At 32.9% G+C, this 25,733-nt stretch overlaps 1 protein-coding gene across 1 annotated transcript in view; it reads right to left on the reverse strand.

The window, feature by feature from the left end:
• Positions 1 to 8,898: 8,898 nt before the first annotated feature.
• LOC132716774 (UDP-glucose:glycoprotein glucosyltransferase 1-like) overlaps positions 8,899 to 25,733 on the reverse strand; it is a 46,258-nt gene continuing 29,423 nt past the window's right edge. The window contains exons 15-27 of the mRNA XM_060700109.1: positions 25,332 to 25,573; positions 24,700 to 24,806; positions 24,165 to 24,250; positions 23,513 to 23,597; positions 22,678 to 22,763; positions 19,361 to 19,456; positions 18,703 to 18,787; positions 17,882 to 18,064; positions 16,956 to 17,059; positions 16,304 to 16,360; positions 14,071 to 14,302; positions 10,829 to 10,997; positions 8,899 to 10,325 (exon numbers count right to left, since the gene is read on the reverse strand). Coding sequence (XP_060556092.1) covers positions 10,297 to 10,325; positions 10,829 to 10,997; positions 14,071 to 14,302; positions 16,304 to 16,360; positions 16,956 to 17,059; positions 17,882 to 18,064; positions 18,703 to 18,787; positions 19,361 to 19,456; positions 22,678 to 22,763; positions 23,513 to 23,597; positions 24,165 to 24,250; positions 24,700 to 24,806; positions 25,332 to 25,573 — 1,561 coding nt within the window. The 3' untranslated portion in view covers positions 8,899 to 10,296. The remainder of the gene's footprint in view (positions 10,326 to 10,828; positions 10,998 to 14,070; positions 14,303 to 16,303; positions 16,361 to 16,955; positions 17,060 to 17,881; positions 18,065 to 18,702; positions 18,788 to 19,360; positions 19,457 to 22,677; positions 22,764 to 23,512; positions 23,598 to 24,164; positions 24,251 to 24,699; positions 24,807 to 25,331; positions 25,574 to 25,733) is intronic.

Below are 25,733 nucleotides of genomic sequence, written 5' to 3' on the forward strand. Positions count from 1 at the left end.
ATTTGTTTTCAATGTGTTGATTTTGGTAAAAATGTTATATTTCATCTGGATTGGCTCATTATTGTGTGTGCTTGCCTTTATCGTGGCAATCATCTGGAACGCTGTGCTTTTCGAAAAGTTCGTTGGCCAAAAAACCGTAGAAGAACAGAGAAAGACAATGTTCCTAAAACAAATTAGAACAGCAGGGGTGAGCCGTAACGCTACATTTGTTTTTTGTTTCTGTAATTTTAATTTTCTGATGTAGATAAACTTTTGTATCGGTTTTAATACCACCAACATTTTCAGTATGCCATCTTTTTTATCCAAAGTTCTTGTGTAGATTTAGAAATTATTTCTCGTGCACGACTGATTGGTTAAGGTCGTTGACTTTGAAACCATTTTACCATCATATCAGTTAGTTGAAGACCGACCTTGATGATGGGAAACTTTGAGGTATTATATAGATGACAACGATTAGAGTGGTATTAACTGGTTTGACCTTTACTTTCGTAACTGAAATCAATGAAAACATATTCAATTCAGTTCAAGTCTGTTTTACCCTTCGTATTATTATGGAGTGACCAACAGTTGTTGTCATTTTATTTTTAATATCATTTTAAGATAAAATAATTACTAGCGGGCCAAACATACACAACTACGATTTTTTTTCAATTTAGATTTCACAATACCCTATAATTATAAGCAATTTCTTTCTATTTCTTGAAATAGGAAACCAAAATTTATAGAGGCATAATTGCCTTTACGTATATGAAAAAAAATATAAAAAAGCAATGCATTTTGGTGGACATTCTTTTTTCAATTCATAAAACTGTACATTACTTAAAAATTTGATATGCATGACCAATTTTGCTCCAAATCACTAGCGATACAGCAATAAGTTGATATTACAGACTCGGTTAGATTATGTGCGTACATATGAACTGTTCTATTTAAATATGCAACATTTCACATCCTAGCACAAACGTAAGAACCGCCTGATTACCAATGACTAAATGAAAGAAATAGAGGATATTCAAGTTTTGTCTATAAATACATGATTTATTTTCATCGAGTGGTATGAAAATAAATATTTCATGAGTGGCGATAGCCACGAGTGAAATATGGTAATTTTCATGCCACAAGATGAAAATAAATCATGTATTTATAGAAAAAACTTGAATTTTCTGTTTATTATATACATTTTTCTCTTTTTTGACATTAAAATTTGAAAGACTTTCCCTTAAATCTTGTGTACTGGCAGAATTTAAAAGAAAGTAGTCCGGCAAGACACCAGTGAAAATACGGAAAATATGTTTCACTGCAGTGAAAAATAAATTTTTACAGTGAAAATACAGAAAATGAAAATACGCATTTTATTTCATCAATATTTCTCAATATTTCATTTGTAAGTATGCAATAAAATAGTTTATTAAACATAAAAAATTAAGACCATTGTCCATGACTTCAAAATCGTAGTGTCGCTAATAGTTCAGCAGAGTTCTGTTGCATTTGTTGTTATTGTTGTCGTCGTCGTCACCGTTTCTGCTGTTTAGTTTCGTAGTTCAATCTGTTTTTATTTTGGAAAATAAAAAAAGGGATTTGGATTTGAGATATCTGTTAACGATCTCAAGTCAACAAAGACATGATAGTATAAAGGATATATTTGAACTGTGACCACCCATGATCCCTGGTTGAATTACCTGATACAGTACAAAAGGGTCAAAGGCCGCGTGATAAGTTTCCATATAAAACATTTGATTTGCTGATGAATATAACACACTTAGAGGACTGGTAAACTAATCAGCGCCTATAAATTTCTCTATGTTCAAATGTATAGACAGAAAAAAAGGTTTTGATTTGATTTTTTTTATCTGGGATTGTTAATAGATAAATGGATTATGAATAAAAATGAAGATATTAAAGACTAACATCCAAGGTCGTGTCGCATGCATCTTAACTTGTAAAAAATATCATTCAAAACTTTAGAAAAAAAATGTATAAACATATTATGTTCCAAAATATAGAAAAAATCCGGGTTGCATTTGTATACCAAATATCATGATGCTGTGATGTTACGAAAAAAAAATGTGCCACTGATCATTAATGTCGAAAATTTAACTAAGTTAGGTAAACATGAGGGGGAAATGTTTATGCATATTCTGACCTATTTGTTGGTAATTTTCTTTTTACTTTTTAAAACATTTTAAATTTTTGTTTGAAAATTAGCTTGAATCTGTAGGCCTTCTGCTTTAAGACAAAATTCATAAACACATGGCTTATAAGAGAGAGAAATTTCTAAATATTCTCTTCCCGAAATATATATTTTAGTTAAAAAAAACTCTAAGCCTTCCCCCTTTGGAAAATTTCCTCCGAACCGATTTTACTTTTCACGCACCGTATGACTAAGTCTTTGAAAAAACTTTAAACCAATTCTGTTTAAGTAACAAACGGATATCACGGTTATCACCGGAAACACGTAATCTTACGTACCGTATTTCTTTTTGGGAAGAACTCTCAAATTTTGAAATGGGACAGCCACTACACCTCAGTAGATATCGGGATTCAAAAACAACAACGAGCATTAATTGTCAACAACATACATGAATAATCATTCCGCAATGGGTTCAACCTTTTTATTAAATCTGGCAAAGATGTTAATGTATTCTCTCTGGTACATTGACCGTGCCGTCTGACAAAAACATTGTCGTCTGTTGCAAAGAATACATGTTTTATGAATTGAGGGAAAATAAAACAATTCTAAAACAACAATTTGTTATACAAATTGGAATAATTCGACCTGGAAATAATTCAATAAAGACAGAGACTTGCTGCAAATTACCAATTATCACATCTCGAATTTACGCCAATAGAAATCGCGGAAAGAAAACGTTCTTAAATGAGCATGCGCATTTCTTAGAAAACTAGCCGAAAATACAATTATCGTCTTTTCTCGCGAGAACTGTTGCGTTAAGCTTCGGGACAAGTACGTAAATAAAACAATTAGTTGAAGTAATTAGATATTTGGCGACAGATCAAATTTCCATATGTTATACAAGAAAGAAGAAAAATGTTTTACTGTTAAAAGAACATATGACAATAAATTCTAGTATCTTGCTTACGATAAGATAAATCGTTTTCTTTAAATTATTCTAGTCCGCTGCTATTTTGTGACTATTTTCTTTTTTTATTCTTGAATATATATATTTTAGCATTATTTTTTTTTACTTCTGTCTGTCAGTCTGTCCGTCAACCAAAGAGTTTCTCAGATCTAAAACCTGGTCTAAACAAAGCAATAAGCCAAAGATCTGGTCTGAACAAAGCAATAAATACTGTTTAAATAGTATTTGCCTTAGTTTTACAACGCTGTAACTTTTTATTTCATTCCTCAATAAATTTTGTTTGTCTAATTTGATCTTCTTCATTGTATTTCTTTCCTGAATAGTCTTTTTGTATCCATTCATGCATATACATGCATGCAGCAGACTTAAATATTAATGCTGATATCCCTACGAATAAGGAATAAGTTATACTTGCATTCAATATCTTTTCTTCAAGATTCGTCGAATACAGAACCATAAAAAGAATTACCAATATTAGTTAGGCAATCAAAGAATCCCTGAAAAAGGAAAAAGTTACTACCTTCTTGACATTCTGTTACTTATGACAAGTAAAACACCTTATTTATAAGATATTCATCACAATAACAACATAAAATACTGTATGATTTATTCATTATCCAATTATATGAAAAGCTTCGCTTCATCAAAAGAACATGTCAGCTTTTAGCAACAAATTGTACATTCTGAGAAGACGGTATGAGCTCAATGACATGTCCGGAAAATAATTCCCTAATTGATGGTGCTCTAGTCTCATAAAATACACACAAGAAGTCTTTTCAGCCTTCACAATACACGCCGTGATTCTGTCTTAAAATTCTAAAGATTCATTAGAGGAATTCTGTAGAAGCAAAGAGGTTATTTTGTCCCATTTTGTGTCTAACAAGGGTTGCTGATGAGCCATTGTTAACTGCCTTTCATAGACAGCGTGTCTCTGTCACGAAGAAATAAAACCCTTTTTCGACTCACGAATGCCATGAATAGGGTTATTAGCGGTCTATAGGAGCAAATTGAAACGGAATCGCGCATAAATACATTGTTAAAATCAGCCTTTTCTGCGTCTTTTGTACTCAAGAGCCACTTCACTGATACCAGCATTCTCCCGCGAGATTTCAAGCACTTCGAAAACGAGGCTCTTCAATCGGAAGACTTCGGTAGCCCCAGAAAGTGTCACATGGCAACAAATTTGATTGACAGCTAAGAATTGTCCATTTCAACGGTCGTCTGTCATCAAAAATACGCGGCACGGAATTTCTGTAAATGAAATTGACAGTGCTAACAGGAAGCAACAAAACCAACAAAACGTTGTCAATTTCATGCCTATTTTAAGACGGGGAAAATTGTATCAATTATTTGAATAATGAAAAGCTTTCAAGAAGGAATTCTTCCGAGCAAGTTCCCCTCTGAATTCAGCATGTAATTCATACAAATTGACCTTCCAATAAACATAATTGAAATTAGAGGCCTGAGGTTGAAAATTTTGTCAGAAGTGTTTACAAAGTTTAATGGACGTGTTAACAATTATTAGCATTCTTAATGGACGAAAGACAACCTAGTAATTTATGCGGATCTTGCCGTACAGGCAGAACATTGCAAAATTGAGGTTTGGTTAACTATGCGGCAATCTTGCAAACTTGCGGACCTCATTAAAATATGGGAAATGCCAAAGAAGAACACTATTATTTCAACTATGTAGCTTAACTTTCCAAACCCATCTTATCAAAAGTACTTTTCTCCTTTAAAGTTTTCACATGTGCGCCAAGTGCTTCAAGCATGAGAATTACCTTGAAACAAAATTTTATAAGTCTGTCACGTGTAGATAAAGCTGCTGTATTCATTTTTTGCGAAATAAAATTTCTATGTTAAGTAAGAAATAAGTGGCTTAAGAAATGAGTGGACGTTTTTATATAGAAATTTTATTTCACAAAAAATGAAGAAAGCAGCTTTATCTACACGTGACAGACTTATAAAATTTCGTTACAATTTCGAAGAAGTTAAATAATTTCCAAAGAAATGATAATATATGTCACAGAAACTTTTTTTCTTTAAATAAATTATTTAAGCAAATATGGTAAAGTCTTCATCCCCAGCCACTCGCACTGTTGATAATCCGGGACTTAAACTTTCTATCCATACAGACCACCGCTAGCATTTTATCCCTAAAAAATTTCCATATTATGATTCTGCTTTAATTGTTTTTCCACTGGTTCTGTTTCTTTTATCTTAATTTCAAACCAAGATAATAATTAGATTAAGTAGCAAACAGTTACATGCTAAACATTAATGGCAGATTCTGGCTAAATGATTTTTTTCCATTTCATATACAGTATTCTTTTCAAAAATCGTAAATAAAAATTAACAAGAAACATATATTTATCTAGTTTTTTTCTTCAATGTTTTATTTTCCCATCATCACATTTAACATTATGTCATTAATAAACAACTTTGGTCTCAGAAAATACACGCGCATTCATTCTACACGTTTACATCAATTTAAATATATACAAAATTTGATAAAATGACCTTTTTATCTTTTACTATTCAATTTTTTTAACAAATCATTATGTAAAGCTTAGGTACTAAACATCTACAAGGAAGATGTGTTCGGTTTATGCACACTATGCCATACACATATTGAAGATGAATATCATTTTATTTTTTGACGAAATGTTTTTTCCTTCAAATGTCAAAAAAATGAACCTTTTTACAATATATCAAATATATTAAAGTGCAGAATAATTATGTCTAAGAAATGACCCAGACGTACCAGAAAACTGCTATTTTAACCAAAAAAAGAAACTTGTGCAAACTATAGGATTTGTTTTAAATGTTGATATTTGTATGTTTGTTTAAATGTCATCCCAGAAAATTTAGATATGTTTGTTTTAGATTATTTATTCATATGTGCACATCTGTGTCAAAATCTTAAAAGTTTATGAATTTATTCAACATATTCAGATATTGTCCAGGTGTAAAAGTGATACTCATAATTTGTTTTGTGATTATTTACCTCAAATTCAATTTATAAAAACATAGGGAAAAGAACAAAGTTGTTGAGTAAGATGAAAACTAATCTAAGTACATCAAGAATTAAAACTGTCTTGAAACAAAAAGATAAATATTAAGTTTCTTAACCATTTTCATTACCCATATAAATGCACTTCCGTTTTAACGAACTTTAATTACCTTAATACACCTTAATCCATCGTGTGCATCATTTTGGAAACTTAATACCATAATGTACCCAAATCATTTTGTGGTACATTATTTTGGTAATCTAAGTCAAAACAGAAATAAGATATTGATATCACATACATAATCTGTACAAGAAAAAATCGTCATGTATTTCACATAATATTTATTTCTTTCTGTCTTACACAAAAAAAATGAAAAACATAATAATTATAAAAAACGTTTCTATTTATAAGCACCAGTTTCTGTATTCAAATGTTTCTATGTTTTGTATTTTTTTTGTCATGATTTTGTTCCACATATCTTTCATTTTTTCACAAGTTAAAGCATACATTCATAGATGTTTATAAGTACAACATTGTACTGGTATACTTATTTATATACATGACTTATTTATGTATGTCATATGACAGAAATATCTCCTGCCAACATGTATATGTATGTTATTCCACATTTACAAACCTTAATAAAATATTCAATCTTTCAAACTGGTAAAATATTAATTCAGAATCTAATGTAACAGTTATTCAAAAATCTTACATATATTCAACATATAGTCACAAATGATTCTGTGTGTTCAACAAACAGTGCCTGTCAATCAAAAGTTTACATATTCAACATACAGTCAATCATATCAACATAAGTCAATGGAAAGCCAATAAATTTGAACCATATTTTCATCATAAGACTGAACATTCACTTACAGTCAAACAAAAGATTCATTTTTAAAATTTACATTCATTTCCTGAACCAGTCAGTCATCGTGTAGGTAATTCAACATAATTAAAATGCAAATTTCATATGACACATACATAAATTTTTTCTTCATATATGTCTCAACAATAAAGTTGAAGAAAACTATACTTCACAAACTATGCCTGGAATTGCATGCCAACTCAAAATAAATACATCTTGTACTATTTCTTAGAAAAAAATATGAAAAAAACTAAGGCATATCCCTCAAAACAAGTAAGGCTCTTCTAATATAAAGCAAAGCAGGATTTAAAATTCTACTATATACTTACCCTTTAGCCTGCTGAATTATTTGATTGGTTGATTGGTCCCACTGTTCATTACCAACTTTGGGGTATCAAAATGAAACATTTTAGGTTGGTCAGCTACAGTATAAAGCCTGGGGTCACACAGGACAGATATACAGGTTGGCCTGGCTCTATAATGGATATTGATCGAACCTTTAAACATTTCCTTAAGCCCTAATACTCCCTACATTCACACAATGATTTTAATATCAAAATCTGTACTTGAAAAAAAATGTATGGGGGAAGGGGGAGGGGGGAAATCTGATACCATGTGATACCATGATTATTTTTTATCACAAAATAAATATCTTAAACCACTTAACTTATGACTACTAAAAAATGAAAAACTATTAAAAAAAGACACTGATTTAACAACATTTTAATATTTCATAAACCTTTTTATCTTGGCCATCTCATCTCTACTAAGCAGATAAAATAAAACCCTTCGGACATATTGGCCGGGATTTAAGGAGAGCGATTAAACATTATTACGATAATACACGCAAATTAAGCCGCTCAACTTTGACCCTGATGTCCTTAATATTTAAATAGCACCTGATCATTAACCCCATGTTAAATAAAGAACCTAACAAAATAAATGAAAAAGTAAAAGGAAAATCTTCTAAAAAAAAAGAAAAAAAAAGAAGAAAGTGAAAATAAATCTCTTCTTTTCACATTTCCCCACAACTACCATCAATCACTTCAAAAAAAATAAAATTCTAAGGAAAAGAAATGGTATTTTTTTTTACCGTATAGATGCTATGAGGTGACAGGTGAGCATCGAGACACTGTCATGCCGATGTGAAGTGATGTGAAGTGTCAACAGGTCATCTGCCTACCAGGGATTTACACTAAAGTGTTTAATACACATTATCATTAAAAATGTTCTTATTAGTTAAATGTCATATTATGAATAATTGATTAAATCACATTAAATAACAAAATGACAACCTAAAAAGATAAAATTATGATAGCTAACTGGAGATTACAAATCTCTTATCACTTAATCAAATATCTTTTTTTTTTTACAAAGTATTGAATTTTCATAGAACATAAAAATAATCTCCCTTATCCATCTTTATAATGTTGAATTAAAAGTTTGTTTATGTCTCCATATATTTTGAGACTCACAAACAATTTTTAAGAGAAAAAGAAACATAACTTGAACATAACATCTGTAATACGGAGAAAAACAGCCCTTACTTCTTGAGAAACAAAAAACACAAAAAACAAACAACTAAACATATAATTATGATAGAATGGAATAGCATGAAAGAAAATTTGTAAGTTTTCCATTTTCATTTCTGTTTCTGCTGAAAAGTTTCTTTATAAAATTGTTTTTAAAAATTTTACTTTTCCCCAAATTATAGCTAAGCTTTTTTTCCTAAAACTTTAATTTAACCGGGTAAACTAAGTTTGTTTTGCTAAATAAAACATTAGTTTTAAAGAAAGAAGGTTTTTGGGTTAAATAAACTGTTAATTTAAAGGAAAAGGGTTGTTTGTTTTTTAAACCAATAAAATTCTAAATTATAAGCAAAAAATTTTTTTTACCAATAAAAAGTAGATTATAAGGTAAAGTAAGTTTGTAATTTGTAAGATTAAACAAAATGCAAAATGTATCATACATGAAACCAAAAAAAGGAGACATTTATAATGCTGTCGTATGTATATTGGTAACTACATTTAGATAACTAGAAATCTACATTTCATTTTTTAACAACTTCTAAACAGATTTGTCAAACTTTCATGTTTAGAACTGCCCATTATCAATTATAACAATGTAGATTTTGTGTTTATAAGCAAACAGTACAGAGTCTCTATGGACTGCACAAATATACAAGCTAGCTTGATCTTACACAGTTGACTGTTAAATTTTACTTTCATCTGTATATATTATTGTTGTTATTTTTTTTACACCCAAGTCAACACATTTTGGTCACATCTTGGTGGTCAATCCATCTACATTATAACGGGGCCAAAATACTGATATTTGTACTTTTTTCTTTAAAAATACCAATTTATTACCAACGAAATATTTTACAGACCCCTACTCCAAAATTTAAATAAGCTATTTGAAATATTTTAGTTGAAAAATTACTTTGTAATGACAATTTCTTTAAATCTAAAAAAAACATCCCAAAACTTTCCCATATCAATATGCAAATTACATGTTTAATTTGTTTTATTCCTCAGATAATTGTGTAAATTTGCAACCTTTTTTAAGTACATATATTTACATAGTAAAGATAATTATAAGCACTCTGTTTCTCATTGCATGTACATATATTTAAATTTAATTTGATGATGTAGAAATTATAAATCAATTTTAGAGAGGTATATTTGTTGGTTTGTAATAAACAGTAATTCCTATATTTGTTGTTCCCCTTGACAAAATCAGCTATTTCTGATAGAAAAGCATTTAAATATCACTCCCTCTGAAATGTCTATTTAATAATAAAACATGGAATGCTCTATGGACAAAATGTTTGAACTATATAAACTAGTGATGAACATGGCTTGCTGAAACTGTCAAAGAGAAGTAACTCATACTCAAATACATAATCATATAATTAAGAGTTATCTTTCCTGTAGAGCTAACAAATCATAAAATGGTTCATGATATAAAATGGCACTTTTTCACAAATGGGGTCAAGAAATAAAATCTGGAAATGAACTGTAGGATCAAATAAATGCTGTTTTATAAGGATTCTAAAAATAAACACAAAGTTAATGAAACTTAAAAATCTCACTCAGTAACAAATTTGTGAAAAGTAAACTTTGAGCATACATGTTCATCAATCCAGACGAAACAACATACGAGAAAATGGAAAATTTGAGCCTATATGATATTCAATATTGTGATATCACCATGGAAACATAACATTTGACAATTGTAGAATAGATATAAATATACATCGCTGTGTGGAATAGTGCGTCAAATAAATAAATGTCACTATGTAATCACATTGTTATAACTCTATTCTGTCCCTCCAGGCTTCTGAAAAAAATAAAACAAATGTTTCTTAAATGGTCAACTAAACTACACTTCCTCTCTGTAAATAAAACATATATTTTGTACAAGTTTACTCAAAAAGACTTTCTCCATGTAAATTAAACAAATATTTCCTTTTTTCTTACTGGTACACCAAATTTGACTTCTTAAAGGCCACTTACTCCATGAAAATGAAACATATATTTCTAATAGGTACACCCAAATTGACTTCCTCAGTGAAAAGGTCATATATCAAAAGATGTGATCATGACAAATGACGAAAAAAATACTTCTGCTTATTTTGTTTGTTTGTCTCGTTTTTACACCGATTTCAAAATATTTTTGGTTATATCATAGCGGTTGGTCTACCAGACCGGCTTTCCTTGATAACTTACCAGTAATTACCAATTTTACCAGAGTAACTTTACTAAGGCAAAACATAATGTAATAATAATAAAGAATATATATATAATCTTATGTTTTAAAGTTTTCTTTTCGTTTTCTCTTACCTTTCTTTTCAGGACTTAACTCTGGTGGTTCGTATTCTATTTGAGATCTAGTATTTGTGCCGTATACACTATCCCAGAATACTTTTATTTCATAATCATAGGACTTCCATTCCGGAGCTATACGCATGGCAGCTTTTAATTTTGGCTCTTTGGTCATTGGATTATTACACTGAAATAAGAATTAAGTAAAGTTTAGAATATATTCAAGTATTTTTTTTCTGTGCCGACGGCCGTTGAGCCTGCAGGGGCAACTAGTGCACTTTGACAAAGCAAAATCCAAGAGAGCTGAAAACAAGAGGGCCATGATGGCCCTGAAGTCGCTCACCTGTATATAGGCCCCCCGGAGTGGGGCCAGTTTAAACCCCAGGGCTTTTATTTGAACAAACTTGGTAGACACTCATTAGAAGATGGTTCATGCTAAACATCTAAGGTCTAGCTCGTTGGGTTTTTTAAAAGAAGTTTTTTAAGTTTTTTCTTTACACATATATTTAAAAACAATGACACCCCTGGGGCAAGGCCAGTTTTGACCCCAGGGCTTTTATTTGAACAATCTTTGTAGACACTTACTAGAAGATGTTTCATGCTTAATATCTAAACTCTAGCTATTCAGGTTTTTTTCGAAGAAGATTTTTAAGATTTTAATATACACATATAAGGAAAATCAATGTCCCTCGGGGCGGGGCCAATTTTGACCCCAGGGCTCTTATTTGAACAAACTTGGTAGACATCCATGAGAACATGTTTCATGCTAAATATCGTAGCTCTAGCTCTTTGGGTTCTTTAAAAGAAGATTTTTAAGTTTTTACTATATTCATATAGGGAAAATCAATGACCCCCTAGGGCGGGGCCAATTTTGACCCCAGAGCCCTTATTTGCACAAACTTGGTAGACATCTGTTAGAGCATGTTTCATGCTAAATATCTTAGCTCTAGCTCTTTGGGTTCTTTAAAAGAAGATTTTTAAGTTTTTACTATATGCATATAGGAAAAATCAATGACCCCCTGGGGCTCGGCCAATTTTGACCCCAGGGCTTTTATTTGAACAAACTTGGTAGACACCCATTAAAAGATGTTTCATGCTGAATATCTTAGTTCTATCGTTTTAGGTTCTTTAAAAGATGATTTTTTAAGTTTTAACTATATACATATAGGGAAAATCAATGAGCCCGGGGGGCGACCAATTTTGACCCTAGGGCTTTTATTTGAACAAACTTGGTAGACACTCACTAGAAGATGTTTCATGCCAAATATCTAAGTTCTAGCTCTTTGGGTTTTTTAGAAGAAGATATTTTAAGTTTTTTCTTTTGGTTGCCATGGCAACCAGATTTCTGCATGGAATTAAATTCTTTGAACAATTTTCAAAGGTGACCACCAAAGGAACATTCCTGTGAAGTTTGGATGAAATTGGCTTAGTGGTTTATGAGGAGATGTTATTTAAAGTAAAAGTTTACGGACGGCGGACGGCCGGACGCCGGACGAAAAGTGATCTCAAAAGCTCACCCTGTCACAAAGTGACAGGTGAGCTAAAAAGTCCCTGATCAAGGCACTTATATGATGGCCCTTATATTATAAATGAATATCTTCTCAAATAAAGGGAAATGTTTAGTAAAATAAAACATTAAAATCACAAATAAAATGAACAAGAGCTGTCCGTAAGACAGCGCGCTCGACTTTTTTATTGCTTGCCAATAAAAAAAGTTTTTGCAGTAAAAGGCAATACAAGAATCTCTGTATTTTTAAAGTGAACAATGGCCATGAGCATTAAGATATTTAGTGAAGAATTATTTTATTATGACATAATTTATGGTAAAGTGAACAAGTGGATAGGAATGAATTTTTTTAGATTTTTTAAGTTTTTTAGTGCTTGCCTATAATACAAAACATTGACAGTTAAGGGCCATAATTCAAATAAAATCTTTGACAGAATTACCTTCTCCTGGACATGTTTGGGAATCATGATTGTAAACAAGTATTCCAACTTTCAAATTAATATCTCAAACAGTTCAGTCAAAAAGTGGACTGGTACTAAAAACTTAACCAAGATTCTAAGTCGATAAAAGGCCTTAATTTTTTAAAACAAAATCCTTGACAGAGTTTACCTTCTCTTGCGTACAGATGGGGGTAATGATGTGAAATAGCATTAAAAGTTTCAAAGCAATATCTCAAGGGTTAAGGCAATAAGTGGATTTTACCCATATTCAATGTATTTTCTAAGTCAAAAAAGGGGCATAATTCTGTCAAAAACCTTGACAGAGTTATGTCCTCTTGTCTGTTGATGAAGGTCGTGATGGTAAACAAGTATGGTCAGTTTCAAAGCAATACCTCCAATGGTTTTGAAATAAAGTGAGGTGGTACAAAAAACTTAACCAAGCTCAATACACTTTCTAAGTCAAAAAAGGGCCATAATTCTGTCAAAAACCTTGACAGAGTTATGTACTCTTGTCTGTAGATGGAGGTTATGATGGTGAACAAGTATGGTAAGTTTCAAAGCCATACTTGTAATACTTCTGAAATAAAGTGGGGTGGTACGAAAAACTTAACCAAGGTGTGACGCCGACGCCGGGGCGAGTAGGATAGCTCCCCTTTTCATAGAAAAGTCGAGCTAAAAATGGAAGAATTAAACACTTTGGAAAAGTATCACAAAAACATTAGAGTTTCAGCAAAACATTAAGCTATATAAATTGTACCTCTCTTAGTGGCTTGGAAATTGTAATGTTAAGGCTTTCATACAATGAATCTATACAGCTATAGGCTGTGTATGCTGTGGTGGATTAATAGACTAAGATATACATGTACTTGTCACACACAATACATCTTTGTGCATTACCATTAACACAAGCATGACCATAAACTAGGTAGGTAGTATGCTAAAATGAAAGATTTTTAACAGCTATAGAAGGATTTGACCTTTCTCTGGTTAAACTGAGAGACCAAAGGCACGATGTATGCATAAATAATTCTTTTTTTTGTTTTGTTTTATGTTGCACCAACACAGTAAAGTTCATATGGTGACTTTCCAGCTTTACGTAAGGAGGAAGGCCTCAAGAGCCCTTTCGTACATTACATGTATTTCAGACACAAATGCGCACCTAAATAGAACCACTAATATTCCATAAGCTAGTTGGATAACTTCCTCACATGAAAAAATTCAAAGTCCTTGTTGTGATTCTAACCCACAGGGCTTAAAGTCAAAGACCTTAACCACTCGGCCACAGATGCCACTATGTATGTATATATACTCACCAGATCTATAGTTTTAGCGTACTGTTTAGATTCATCACTGCACCAAGTTTCACACCACAACCATTCCTGAGGGAGTGATTTTATAGCCACCTGATGTATCATATTGTTTGGAAGATCTTGATCAAGATTTGATAAACTGTTTGGATCCTGGCTTAACCCCTGATATTGACCTCTTAGTCGGTCCCCGGCTGCTATCTGCCGGAATCGTTTTAAATCTATCACATATAAGGCACTGTAACAGAACAAATGAAAGAAATTGTATTTAACTTTAACTGATAGGCCATTCTTAATTCATATCCTTCCTTTGTTGGTAACCTAGATATTATAAACTTTGTAATACATGAAAAAACTAATATGTTCCAATGATTTGTTTCAAACAAAAGAAACAAGAACCTTCTGGACACAGGAAAGTATAAAAAAAATGAACAAAGGGCAAAAAACTCCAAAATTAGGCAAAGCCGAGTTATGTTTTTTTGCACTGCACTTCTATTCAATGAGATCTATCTATCTATGAAGTTTCCTGATGATATCAGAGTTATGTCCCGGGTAAAATTCAAAGTGTAAAAATGAACAAAGGGCAATAACTCAAAAATTAGACCAGGCTTTGTTTAGGTTCTTTAAGCATTGCAGTTCTATCCAATTATATCTAGCTACCTACAAAGTTTTATGTTGATAACTCTAATAGTTTTAAAGTTATGTCACGGACAAAAGTCAAGAAGTAAAAATAAACAAAGGGCAATTACTTCAAAACAAGGCAAGGCAGAGTAATGATTCTTAAGCACTGCACTTCCACCCAATGAGACCTATCTATCTACAAAGTTTCATGTTGATATCTCTTATAATTTTAGAGTAATGTCCCGGACAAAGTTCAAAGTGTCAAAATGAACAAAGGGCAATAACTCCAAAAGTAGGCAAGACAGTGTTACAGTTCTTGTGCACTGCAAACTTACTCAATGAGATCTATCTACCTACAAAGTTTCATGTTGATATCTCTTATACATTTAGAGTTAAGTCCCAGACAAAGTTCAATGTGTAAAAATAAACAAAGGGGGATAATTAAAAAATTAGGCAATGCAGAGTTAAGGTTCTTGTTCACTGCACACCGACTCAATGAGATCTATCTACCTACAAAGTTTCATGTTGATACCTATTATAGTTTTAGAGTTATGTCCTGGACAAAGTTCAAAGTGTTAAATAAACAAAGGGGGATAATTCAAAAATTAGGCAAGGCAGAGTTACGGTTCTTGTGCACTGCACACCTACTCAATGAGATCTATCTACTTTCAAAGTTTCATGTTGATACCTCTTGTTGTTTCAAAGTTATGTCCCGGACAAATTTCAAAGTGTAAAATAAACAAAGGGGAATAATTCAAAAATTAGGCAAGGCAGAGTTACGGTTCTTGTGCACTGCACACCTACTCAATGAGCTCTATCTACCTACAAAGTTTCATGTTGATACCTCTTATACTTTTAGAGTTATGTCCCGGACAAACTTCAAAGTGTAAAATAAACAAAGGGGGATAATTCAAAAATTAGGCAAGGCAGAGTTAAGGTTCTTGTGCACTGCACACCTACTCAATGAGATCTATCTACCTACAAAGTTTCATGTTGATACCTCTTATACTTTTAGAGTTATGTCCCGGACAAACTTCAAAGTGTATAAATAAACAAAGGGGAATAATTCAAAAATTAGGCAAGGCAGAGTTACGGTTCTTGTGCACTGCACACCTACTCAATGAGATCTATCTACCTACAAAGTTTCATGTTGATACCTCTTGTTGTTTCAAAGTTATGTCCCGGACAAGAAAAGGGGACGGACGGACGGACGGACAGACGGACAAGGCGGCGACTATATGCTCCCCCGAAATTTTTCGGGGAGCATAAAAATGAGCAATATTGGAAATAAAGTTTGTTGGAAAGTTTCCTCTCTTAATATAAATCATAATGCCAATGATATTCAAAATCATGTACATTAGTAATTATCACAAAAGCTCCTAGGATAATTAAACTTTAAGCTCAAAAGGTGGACTTCCTGATTTAACAGAAAGAAGACTCATGGGCCAAGCTGTACATAATTTCACATACAGTTTTTAAGCCATTTTTGCTACTGCTTTAGTTGTTTTGAGACACTGAGGTGTTGAACCAATGATGTCTGGGTCAAATAGCAGATATGTTAACCACTAGGCTGTTGGTTACCTAACAGTAATCTGTATTGTTAAGCACATACACTTACCTAATATGATACTTTCTTCCAGCTAAATGGTTAGCCCAGTAACCAGACTTCCAAAATCTGAAATACAACAAAATATTATATACATGATAGCTTGAAATACTGTGTTTAAACATACCTAAGCATAATTATCGCAAAAGCTAAAAACTTATTCAAATCTGATTACTTCTCCACTTTCTTGAATTAAATGGAACTGTTATGAAATGACAGAACTGGTTGTCATTCACACTGGCTTGAACCTCACAATCTGTGGGTTAAGCGGCACACATCTTTACCATGTGACCTTATTTCCAATATATCTACCAGACAAAACTTATCAGCATGTTTTAATTCAAGTCTAGACAGGCTTTTTTCCCTTATATATTGGCATTCCCAAAGCCAAAACATATGCTTTTTTGCCAATTTAGAAACTGAAATTCCCAACCCTTAGCAGTTTGCATTAGTTCTGTTGTTGATATTTTTTTAAAAATATTTTCATTTAAAATGGAATACTTTAATCTTTTAAACTTTACTGTCTGTCAATTGCAAACATTGCATTGCTAATTAAGTGGCAAAGACCCATTTTTCATAAATTACATTTGGAACTGTTTTGATTTTTTCTTACATTTAGAGCCAAGAAAGCTAAAAATGATGTCTATATATAACATAGTCATACCTAAAACCATCCATTTCTGTCCTATCACTACAGAAAGGTGTATAACCATACGGGGCTCCACCTAGGTCAAGGTCGTATAACTCTTGTAAATCTGATCTAACAATCTGAAAATATTAAATCAATGTTAAAGTATTGTTTGACACAAGTCATTCCCACTGAACCTCTGCTTTAGCATGTACAGAAGTTTCAGTTCCTTGCAAAAGTGAAGACAACTAGTACTGGTAAACTGCTTGACAGCCTGCCCAGGAACGATGCGGTGGTTGTACTGTACTCTGGTAAATTCAATGTGGCTTACTGCCGTGATCCAAAGTGGAAACTACCAACACCACCAAACAATTAATTGAATATTAATATTACCCATTCATTGAAAAAAAAACAACAACAGTTTTTAGTGACATATTCTGATTTGCATAGATTTTACATTAAAGTGACATTATGCACATATTTACATTGTCAAATTGAGCTAAATTTACTATATATTTCACAAAATTGACTATTATACTGGTGATCGACCAACAGTTGATACTGAAAAATGTTAAAGATAAAACATTAATTTGCCCTAGAATATAAAAGACTGCCCTATCCTTTCTATAAATTAAACATTCCAGGTAATTTCAAATGGATATTTGAAGAAATTTCCTTAGGCCATGTGAGTTATTTATTGTTCACTTGAAGTAAATGATAAAATTGAAAGGAATTATGGGAAAATGACAACTTATTTTGACTTTTACCTGTTCACTCAATATATACCCTTGAATGGGCATTATGTCACTTTAAATAATAGAAAGAAAAAACTGATAAGTTGTCTTCCGTTACTTACAAAGTACTCAAAACATAGCAAATTTTCCTCCAGAGGAAATATTAACTTGATTCATGTATTAGTAGCATATCACATCATTATAATTAATGTAAGAAAGTTCCCTCACCTGATCAGCGTCAACAAAAATGATTTTTTTCACATGTAGAGGGAACAGCACATCAAGGAACAATATTTTATAACCCCAGATAATTCTCTGTTTCTCCTTCTGTTGGTTTAACCATTTTGGCCACTTGTATTCTACTAGTTCATATTCAAAACCATACTCCTTTGCATAATGGGGAATAAAATCCTGCAAGACAAAAGAATTACTGGATGAAACACCTGAAAGTAAAGCTTGCTTGTTTGGTTCTTTCTGTATTCCTTTCCTTTTTACACCCTAATTCATTCATTCATTCATTTGTTTGTTTGCGTTCTTGGTTAGTTCCTTCATTCCTACATTAATTCATTCATTCATTCTTTTCACCTTTATGTTGACTTGTCAAATCTGCTCTAACTCCTGAATGAATAAGTCCAGTTTCTATACAAAAGCATTCAAAAAACAATTCTGAGCACCAGACTCGATTTAAATGAAAAAATAAATAAATAAAAATAAAAGCTCTATCCTGGCAGCAAATGATATGAAGATTAAGTTACACTATTGTAAGTCAACAGCTACCTGTGAGAGCAAACAAAGGCTAAAATACTTTACATGGTTACAAAATTCTATATCAGTAAGACTCATTTTAATATGAGGTAAAAGTTAGTCATTTCTTTTTTCAGAATGTTAAAAACTAAAAGATATTTTTTCCATTTTCTATTTTTGCCTGACAAATAACAACTTGATTTTTTATCCAAGGGGTGGCAATATAATGACATGTATCATTGTCTTGATATACTGAACAAGTATAACTTAAGGTAAGGTTTTAAATATTTTAATAACAATCTTACCTTAAATACTGGAGACAAATAATTCTTTAAAAACCAAAACTTTACTTTAGATTTTGTATGTTTTAGTACACCCATCATCATAATTCTGAAATATAAAATACAGTATGTTTAAGAAAGGAAATTTAATGCTTTAAGTGCAGGTGAGAGGTGTCTTAATGGTTATGGTGCCTGCCTCTCAACCTAGGGATCATAAGATTGAGCCCTACTCAGGTCACAACCATATTTGCACATACGACACCAGTACTGGTTAGTAAAGTTAGTAACAGGAAGCGAACCCCTAAGTGAGTAATATAAGTTGCAAGAACTTGTTTTGCAATTGAGCCAAAATAAATATGTTTAAACTAAAACAATTAATACTCAAGTATCTAGAGGAAGAGTCTCATTGATAATGTTAATGTCACATGGCAACTTTCCTTTGCCTTGTATGGTGCAGGAAATCCTAAGGGCCACTTTCTGAACTTATTTTAAGCACAAGTTGGCAACATTGTAGAAACAACCATTTTTATAAGCTTAAGATCTAACTATAATTAAGAAAATAACGTCAATTTCAAAAATATGAACCTGATGTACATTGCGGAGATTAAATATATACAATAAATCTTATATGAAATAACAATGTTCAAAGATTTTCTAAGACCCAGAGAAAGAAGAAACTCACCTTAATAATCTTTCATATAAATGACCTGAAGCAACAGAAAATATGTTCAAAGTTTTATCACTATCTTCTGCTGCATTGTCAGTCCCTGAAAATGAGCTGAAATAAACAGACAAAATAAGCTTGTATGATTATATGCATCAAGTAATGAATGAACAAATAAATATCTCATCAAAAAATAAATTATAAACTTGTTTAATTTAAAGACTTCAAACAATGTCAAAAATTGCATTAATTTCTTGTAATCATCCTCATATGATCATCAACTAGTCAGAACATGGCAATAATTATAGACCTAAATGTATATTACTGATACAACATCAGTGTCAGAGAGTGCAAATCTGTTCATTTAATTACAGACATACATGTATATTAATAATACAAGAGGGCCATGATGGCCCTGAGGTCGCTCACCTGTATATAGCCCCTCCCTCGGGCCAATTTTTACCCAAGGGCTTTTATTTGTTTATTTGAACAGACTTGGTAGACACCCATAAGAAGATGTTTCATGCTAAACATCTAAGTTCTAGCTCAATGGGTTTTTTCAAAGAAGATTTTTAAGTTTTTGCTATATACATATAAGGAAAATCAATGACCCCCGGGGCGGGGCCAGTTTTGACCCCAGGGCTTTTATTTGAACATACTTGGTAGACACCCATTAGAACATGTTTCATGCTTAATATCTTAGCTCTAGCTCTTTGAGTTCTTTAAAAGAAGATTTTTTTAAGTTTTACCTATATGCCTATAGGGAAAATCAATGACCCCCTGGGGCGGGGCCAATTTTGACCCCAGGGCTTTTATTTGAACAAACTTGGTAGACACTCATTAGAAGATGTTTCATGCTAAATATCTTAGCTCTTACTCTTTGGGTTCTTTAAAAGAAGATTCTTTAAGTTTTTACTATATGCATATATGGAAAATCAACGACCCCCTGGGGCGGGGCCAATTTTGACCCCAGGGCTTTTATTTGAACAAACTTGGTAGACACTCATTAGAAGATGTTTCATGCTAAATATCTAAGCTCTTACTCTTTGGGTTCTTTAAAAGAAGATTTTTTAAGTTTTTACTATATGCATATATGGAAAATCAACGACCCCCTGGGGCGGGGCCAATTTTGACCCCAGGGCTTTTATTTGAACAAACTTTGTAGACATTCACTAGAAGATGTTTCATGCCAAATATCTAAGCTCTAGCTCTTACTGTTCTTTAAAAGAAGATTTTTTAAGTTTTTACTATATGCATATAGGGAAAATCAATGACCCCCTGGGGCGGGGCCAATTTTGACCCCAGGGCTTTTATTTGAACAAACTTGGTAGACATTCACTAGAAGATGTTTCATGCCAAATATCTAAGCTCTAGCTCTTATGGTTCTTTAAAAGAAGATTCTTTAATTTTTTACTATATGCATATAGGGAAAATCAATGACCCCCCGGGGCGGGGCCAATTTTGACCCCAGGGCTTTTATTTGAACAAACTTGGTAGACACTTACTAGAAGATGTTTCATGCCAAATATCTTAGCTCTAGCTCTTTGGGTTCTTTAAAAGAAGATTCTTTAAGTTTTTACTATATGCATATAGGGAAAATCTATGACCCCCTGGGGCAGGGCCAATTTTGACCTCAGGGCTTTTATTTGAACAAACTTGGTAGACACTCATTAGAAGATGTTTCATGCTAAATGTCTTAGCTCTAGCTATTTGGGTTCTTTAAAAGAAGATTTTTTAAGTTTTTACTATATGCATATAGGGAAAATCAATGACCCCCCGGGGCGGAGCCAAATTTGACCCCAGGGCTTTTATTTGAACAAACTTGGTAGACATTCACTAGAAGATGTTTCATGCCAAATATCTAAGCTCTAGCTCTTACGGTTCTTTAAAAGAAGATTTTTAAGTTTTTACTATATGCATGTAGGGAAAATCAATGACCCCCGGGGCGGGGCCAATTTTGACCCCAGGGCTTTTATTTGAACAAACTTGGTAGACACTCACTAGAAGATGTTTCATGCCAAATATCTTAGCTCTAGCTCTTTGGGTTCTTTAAAAGAAGATTTTTTAATTTTTTACTATATGCATATAGGGAAAATCAATGACCCCCCGGTGCGGGGCCAATTTTGACCCCAGGGCTTTTATTTGAACAAACTTGGTAGACACTCACTAGAAGATGTTTCATGCCATATATCTTAGCTCTAGCTCTTTGAGTTCTTTAAAAGAAGATTTTTTAAGTTTTTACTATATGCATATATGGAAAATCTATGACCCCCTGGGGCAGGGCCAATTTTGACCTCAGGGCTTTTATTTGAACAAACTTGGTAGACATTCACTAGAAGATGTTTCATGCCAAAATTCTAAGTTCTAGCTCTTACGGTTCTTTAAAAGAAGATTTTTTAAGTTTTTACTATATGCATATAGGGAAAATCAATGACCCCCCAGGGCGGGGCCAATTTTGACCCCAGGGCTTTTATTTGAACAAACTTGGTAGACACTCACTAGAAGATGTTTCATGCCAAATATCTTAGCTCTAGCTATTTGGGTTCTTCAAAAGAAGATTTTTTAACTTTTTACTATATGCATATAGGGAAAATCTATGACCCCCTGGGGCAGGGCCAATTTTGACCCCAGGGCTTTTATTTGAACAAACTTGGTAGACACTCACTAGAAGATGTTTCATGCCAAATATGTTAGCTCTAGCTCTTTGGGTTCTTTAAAAGAAGATTTTTTAAGTTTTTACCATATGCATATAGGGAAAATCAATGACCCCCTGGGGCGGGGCCAATTTTGACCCCAGGGCTTTTTTTTTAACAAACTTGGTAGACACTCACTAGAAGATGTTTCATGCCAAATATCTAAGCTCTAGCTCTTAGAGTTGTTTAAAAGATGATATTTAAAGATTTTTCTTTCGGTTGCCATGGCAACCAGAGTTCTGCATGGAATTAAATTCTCTGAACAATTTTTAAAGGTGACCACCAAAGGAACATTCCTGTGAAGTTTGGAGGAAATTGGCTCAGTGGTTTATGAGGAGATGTAATTTAAAGCAAAAGTTTACGGACGGACGACGGACGGACGACGGAAGGACGCCGGACGAAAAGTGATCACAAAAGCTCACCCTGTCACTTTGTGACAGGTGAGCTAAAAATATCAGGCAAGTGTGCTCTTCAGCACGATCTAATCAGTTCCTACATTGTAATCTACATAATTTACATGTGAAACCAAAATGGACTGTTAAATTAAAGACAGACAAGTTTTTGTATCTAAATTCAGCAGTATATAAGGTTTGATATCATACAATCAGTCTATGTCATTATTATGATATGTAAGATATTTACCTGGAGATGGTATTCCATATACCAGCATTATCTTCCTTGCTATCATCTAACAACTTCTCTTTCTCCATACCTGGCTTCTTACTAACCTGAATATATGTAACAAAATATTTGACCTGCATCACAACAAAACCAACATAATGGGTTTGTGACCAGCATGGATCCAGACCAGCCTTCGTATCCGGGCAGTCTGATCACGATCCATACTATTTGGTTACCAACCCTATTACAAGTAGAGAAACTGATAGTGAACAGCATGGATTCTGATCAGACTGCGCGGATGCGCAGGCTGGTCAGGATCCATGCTGGTGGCAAACGCACTATGTTGGTTTTGTTGTGACACAGCTCATTTGTAACAAAATATTTCAAACAATGGTTTACAATTCATCATATGAACACATTCATTTACATTTAAACTACTGACAAAAGATAAATCCTGTATGTCAAGTGACTTAGTCAACTGGAAAAGAAAACAAAAGCTGTCAAGGGCTTGATAGTAAAACAAAAGCCTGGATAATGTAGAATTTTTAAGTTGTAAAAGGGCCATAATTCTTGTCAAAATCCATGCTCAAGGTATGGGTGTTGAATATTGCCTTCTTATTTTGCTCTCAAATAAGTGTGTAAAGTTTCAACCCATTCCCTTCAGTAGTTTTTAAGATACTAACTTGCGGGCAAAAACTTAACCATTGTTATACACAGACACAAATGCCTGGGGAGTACAATAGTCTCCCTAATATCACTTTAAAGCAGGGCAAGTCTCTTATATAAATACAACAGTGTTGAGGTTGAAAAAACAATCAAGTACTTGTTAACAAATAATTAAGGCATAGAGACCTACCTTCACTCGTATAGTTTTAGATTTGAAGTCATTTATAACAACTATAACATCTTTCATACCGGCTGGAGTATCTGTATATTCATGACTGAAATAAATAAACACCTTATGCTAACATTAACTTCATGGAATAAAGGAAATCCAAATTTTTTATTGTATATACTTTTCACGGTTGAATTTGACATTTGAATACATATGAGCCACGTCACAACAAAACCAACATTATGGGTTTGCAATCTGCGCAGTCTGATCAGGATCCATGCTGTTCACTCACAAACTCTATAACAAGTAGAGAAACTGATAGCGAACAGCATAGATCCTGATCTGACTGCGCTGATGCGCAGGCTGGTCTGGATCTATGTTGGTCGAAAACCCATTATGTTGGTTTTGTCATGACACGGCTCATATCATATTAGGTCATATTATTTATAAGCTTTAACTTTACTTAGGAGAACAAGAATAATTCAAAACAAAATGTGTGACGGCATAGGAATATAATCCAACTCTAAACTATTGGCTTCATGAAGTCATCTTTTCTTATTTTTTTATATACACTTTATGAAATAACAAAGGATTGTTCCGTATAAAAACTAGGGCAAGTAAATTCTACAACTATATTGATGGACAGGTTAAAAAAGTTTGTTATCAAGGTTACCTTGAAATATCAAATAGTTCTGATGATCGCCCTTTTCTGAGGTTAAGTGTCCATGCTCCTGGTGTGGCTTTCAGTTGAAAATAGCCCTTTAATACATGATTTCTCAATATGTATTACATAAAATTATTCATAAAAAGTATGTCTTATATATTACCTACATGGAGACTGACTTGTTTATGTTTCATTTATTAAATGGGATACTATCTGGTTACATTTTTGTAATTTCCTCATTTCACCATTTCACACTCTAACATTAAATAGCTGCATATGACAAAAATTTTCAGTTGCCATATGATATGTCATAAAAATAAAATATTTATTAAAACAAAATAAGTATTAGAAATAATGATTTAATGTATTGAACACCTGTATTTCCAGATACCTTCAAAATTTGAGAAATGACCTACATTAAAGTTTTTGCATGATAACAACAACAACGATGAGGCAGTGATAACAATAGCTTGACTTTTTCTCATAAACAGAGGTAAAAAATTAATGATGTAATTCAAGAAAAAAAAAACAACTACAGACATACCAAGTTTGCCATGACAATTGTATCTTGTAGTAGATCGGAAGAATTAGAGCCAAGCACAAACTGTAAACCTCTAGGTGGCTGGCCTGAGTTTGCATCATAACAATGCCCTAAAATAGCAAGAAATAACATTTTGGTTAACACAGAAAATATTTTGAAATGGTGACTGTTTGCTATCTACATTTGGAACCATTTCAACTGAAAATCTAACAATATAATGGATGCTGAAAATTTTAACAATGGATATTATGGGAGGTAAAATTATTTAAAAAATCTTGATTACTTTCATACAAAAAAAAGAAAGGAGAAAATTCAATTTTTATTTTGACAAAAAATTTACATCATTATGTAACAACTTTCAAGTACCAAAAACGACATGATATGTGCTGAGTCATGACAAAACCAACATAATGGGTTTGCGACCAGCATGGATCCAGACCAGCCTGGGCTTCCACTCAGTCTGATTAGGATCCAGGATGTTCTTTACTTTTTGTAGGGTCTGTAAGCGAACAGCATGGATCCTGATCAGACTGCACGGAGGTGCAGGCTGGTCTGGATCCATGCTGGTCGCAAACACATTATGTTGGTTTTGTCATGATGCGCCTCATATCTTTGTATATGAATAAATCTTGCACCTTCCAGTAGTAGAGATTCGAGATCGAAGTCAGCATTGACGCCCCCTTTCACTTCCTCCAGCAATATATTATCCAGATCATACTGAGCCGACACGGCTTGTACGAGCCAGCTCTCCGGAGGCTCCATCCCCAGGGTCAGGATTGACTTGTTAGGGAGGTCGGTAAACTTGGCGATGGGTCCTGATGTAAGACTCCCATCAGCTTTGAATTTAAGTTCTGGATTAAGGACATATCTGTAATACCTGATATAAACGAAATACATTACATTGAATATCTTTGAGTTAAGAGTACTCCCAAAAGGTACCATGTATGTACTTGTAATTCATTTATAAAATTTAGCAAGTAATTTTTTAGCTTATCATGTAAATTGAACAAATGCTTTAAAACTTCCGAAGTCTAATA

The sequence above is a fragment of the Ruditapes philippinarum genome, unplaced genomic scaffold (genome assembly GCF_026571515.1).
Source record: "Ruditapes philippinarum isolate M1 unplaced genomic scaffold, ASM2657151v2 ctg96_1_1_1_1, whole genome shotgun sequence".
Taxonomy (NCBI): Eukaryota; Metazoa; Mollusca; class Bivalvia; order Venerida; family Veneridae; genus Ruditapes; species Ruditapes philippinarum.